The sequence below is a fragment of the Otolemur garnettii genome, unplaced genomic scaffold (genome assembly GCF_000181295.1).
Source record: "Otolemur garnettii isolate 467f Iridium unplaced genomic scaffold, OtoGar3 scaffold00007, whole genome shotgun sequence".
Taxonomy (NCBI): Eukaryota; Metazoa; Chordata; class Mammalia; order Primates; family Galagidae; genus Otolemur; species Otolemur garnettii.
In genome coordinates, this window is record NW_003852402.1 from 6,800,956 (window position 1) to 6,805,033 (window position 4,078).

Consider the following 4,078-nt stretch of genomic DNA (forward strand, 5'->3'; position numbering starts at 1 on the left):
TCAATAAGACATTTAAAGGAAAATGAGTGGCCAGAGAACAGGGAGAACATAATCCTCCTAGGCTTGTCATTTCTGCAGTTATATTCACCTGTCCTTAACTGTCATACTGCCCCAACCCCACTGATATGTTTCGTTTCCATTATGATGATGTGGGTTCACAATTAGAACATTATACTAATAGCCAATGCAAGGTAGACACACCCTTTTCCTTCACTATACACTACACTAAAGAACAGTGTATAGTACAAAGTTATGGCTTTTTATTTGGGAGTAGCATAAGGCACAGCAAGTGAGGACTGCCTGGTCTCCATGACAATAGAAAGTCTCATAAACCTAAGTCCCTTGCCTGTCAGGGAGACTCTGGCTCAGGAGAAACATATAATATAACTTGCTGCAAAAAAACAAAAACAGGCAGCCTAGCTGCAGTGTGTAAGGATGGCTGGATGTACAGTTTCTAGTCAGTCTTTCTGGAAGTGCTTAGTGAGTGTATCGAGCAGCTCCTGCTTCTTCATCCCGCCCTTCAGCCCGTATGCCCTGCAGGCCTCCTTCAGCATCGGCACGGTGAACTTGCCCAGTGTGCCCTTGCTGACATGGGCCTTAAGCTCCTCTTCAGAAAACTCCACCTTGGGCCTTTTGCTTCCAGGACCTTCATCATCTGGGAAGAAAGGTCAAGAAGAAATGACTGGAAATACTACCAGAGGCATCCCAGTTACATAGCATGGGGGCCCTGATATGATTTGATGATGTGGGCAGCAAGTGACCATTTTCCATAAAGCTGTGGTGCTTATTACCTAGAACAGCACAGGAGAGGTGGGTATCTTGATAAGGTAGCTTCATTTAAGTATAAAATCAAAAATGTCTCATACCTTGGAGGGTGTGAATGCTGTGAGTTTACCCCAAACTGCTACTCACTCAGGGTAAACAAGCCATTCCTCATTCCTTAAAAACCTTTTACACCATGTAAATACTAAGGCACCATGGCATGTGAAAGAATGTGCAAGCTGAGTGAAACAAGTCACTAAACAGGTCACAGTGGTCCATCAACACACTACAGGTGTCCCTTCTGATGCAGAAGAAAGAAAAACTTGGCCACCAACTTAACCTCACAGCAACATGTCCTCAGCATGACCCAAATATGTCTTTACGTGACCAAAAACAGTCAAAAGGATTTCAACCTAAGCTAGAACTGTTCTGAAATGGTAAGAGCACACACATGCTGTCGTTTGAAATGTGTGAGCATAGGCTCGGCGCCTATAGCTCAACTGGCTAAGGCGCCAGCCACATACACCTAAGGTGGCGGGTTTGAATCCCCAGCCCAGACCCACCAAACAACAATGACAGCTGCAACCAAAAAATAGCCGGGCGTTGTGGCGGGCGCCTGTGGTCCCAGCTACTTGGGAGGCGGAGGCAAGAGACTCGCTTGAGCCCAGGAGTTGGAGGTTGCTGTGAGCTGTAATGCCACGGCACTCTGCCCAGGGGGATAGCTTGAGGCTCTGTCTCAAAAAAAAAAAAAAAAAAAAAGAAAGAAATGTGTGAGCATAATGGTAAAGAGAACTTTGGGCCCAGCATTAAGATACAGTCCAGTAGGAAAAAATGATTGAGGCTACTAATAGGTAGTACACAGAAAAAAAAACATCCAATGAAACATCTTACTCATAACTGGAGAATTGCACATCATAACAGGACATAATTTTCCCTCTATCATTTTTGTGGGAATGTAAAGCCCAGAATGGGTGTGCACATATCACTATTGGGAAAGGTAATTCTTGTAAGAATTTTACTTATTTTTTTTATTAAATCATAAACACACAGATCATGTATACATTAATGCATTTATGGGGTACAATGTGCTGATTTCATATAGAATTAGGAATGCTTACATTGCACTGGTTAATATATAACTCATCTCATTTACTTAATTATTGTGTTAAGACATTTATACTCTATACTTAACAGATCTGACATGTACCCTTGCATTATGCACCATAAGTGTGATCCCACCATCCTTCCTCCCTCGATCTGACCTCTCTCCTCCTCTCCTATCCTCCCTCTTCCATCCTGTGCCATAGTTGTGATCTATTCTTCATATAAAAATTTTAAATATCCATACCTTGACCCAGTAGCTCCACTGCTAGGATCTACACTGTGGATCTACACTGGTTAACAGTTGGCTTGTGCTCACTATAGCACAGCCAGCAACACAGGTCTGCTCAAATACACGGGGGGAACACTCTTGCACGGAAGTACTCTGCAGCCTTTTTAAAGTGACATAGATACGTTAGAGATACAAATAACTGTTTTTGAGTAGTAAAATAGCAAACTAGATAAGAATGTGAATATTTGTGCTAAAATGTGTACGGTGCTATATGTAAATATTTATGATTGGATAGGTATTTCTGAAAAGACATTCCACTATGATAAGACCATAAAAATAACTTTTTAAGGCGGCGCCTGCGGCTCAAAAGGGTAGGGCTCCGGTCCCATATGCTGGAGGTGGGGGTTCAAACCCAGCCCCAGCCAAAAATGGCAAAAAAAAGAAAATAGCCCCTGATGGGCCAGATTTGGTCACTCACACCTATAATCCTAGCATGCTGGGAGGCCACGGTGGGTGGACTGCCTGAGCCCAGGAATTGTAGATCAGCCTGAGCCAAAGCAAGACCCTCTCTCTATTTAAAAAATAGAAAAAACTAGCCAAGCATTGTTGTGGGTGCCTTTAGTCCTAGCTGCTCAGGAGGCTGAGGCAGGGGATGGCTTGAGAGTTTCTTGTTAAGAATTACTGGTCTGGCTCGGTGCCTCCTGGCTCAAGCAGCTAAGGCACCAGCCACATACATCTGAGCTAGCGGGTTCGACAGCAATGACGGCTGCAACCAAAAAATAGCAAGGCATTGTGGCAGGTGCCTGTAATCCCAGCTACTTGGGAGGCAGAGGCAGGAGAATTGTTTGAACTCAGGAGTTGGAGTTTGCTATGAGCTGTGATGCCAGCACTCTACCCAAGGTGACAGCTTGAGGCTCTGTCTCCAGAAAGAAAAAACAGCCAGGCGTTGTGGTGAGTGCCTGTAGTCCCAACTACTTAGGAGGCTGAGGAAAGAGAATTGCTTGAGCCCAAGAGTTTGAGGTTGCTGTGAGCTATGATGTTATGGCACTCTATTCAGGGGCAAGAGTGAGACTCTGTCTCAAAAAAAACCCTGATGGGAGGATCACTTGAGGCCAGGAGTTAGAGACCAGCCTGGGCAAGACAGTGAGACCCCATCTCCAAAATTTTTTAAAAATTAGTTGAGAATGGCGCCACGTGCCTATGTTTGCAGCTACTCAAGAGATTGAGGCAGGAGAATCACTTGAGCCCAGAAACTCAAGGCTACAATGAGCTGTAATTGCACCACTGCACTCCAGCCTCGGCAACAGAGACTTTTGTCTCTTCAAGTAAAATAAAATAACCCACTAAACATCCACACTTAACTCCTTACCTTGTTTCTTCTTGGTAATTTTCTCCTTAGGATTATAATCTGGTGGATAGACAAGTTCCTTAAACTCATCTACCAGGGAGCCCAGTCTTTCATTCATTGCTTCAACCTTGGGCACTAGAAAATCAAAACACAGAAAAGAGGTCAGGTGAGTTATGAGCCCTTGTCCAGTTCGAACTCCCAGAGAACCAGAAGAGAAAGCACCTAACTGCTGATGAGGGGGTCTGGGTAGGGGTCTTTCCAGCAGTTAACAAGTATCTTCCAACATTCAAATTTATTACAGTCACACTATAGCCAGGCACTGTTTAAAATAGATTGCTGTGCCACAGAGCTCTACCCAGGACGACAGCTTGAGACTCTGTCTCAAAAACAAACAAACAAAAGAACTATATGGCAGGTAAATTTGTCTACCCATTTTAGAGAAGAAAGCAGAGAGGTTTAATGAAATAACACTTCACTTGTAACTCGTAACTGCACATTAAAAACAGGACCTGGCTGGCTCGGCGCCTATAGCTCAATCGGCTAAGGCGCCAGCCACGTACACCTAAGGTGGCGGGTTCGAATCCCCAGCCCAGACCCGCCAAACAACAATGACGGCTGCAACCAAAAAATAGCCG

At 44.4% G+C, this 4,078-nt stretch overlaps 1 protein-coding gene across 1 annotated transcript in view; it reads right to left on the reverse strand.

Annotated features, from left to right (window-relative positions):
* Positions 1-231: 231 nt before the first annotated feature.
* The window catches only part of XRCC6 (X-ray repair cross complementing 6), a 34,762-nt gene continuing 30,915 nt past the window's right edge, over positions 232-4,078 (reverse strand). The window contains exons 12-13 of the mRNA XM_003783155.3: positions 3,465-3,578; positions 232-655 (exon numbers count right to left, since the gene is read on the reverse strand). Of these exons, the coding sequence (XP_003783203.1) occupies positions 459-655; positions 3,465-3,578 (311 nt within the window). The 3' untranslated portion in view covers positions 232-458. The remainder of the gene's footprint in view (positions 656-3,464; positions 3,579-4,078) is intronic.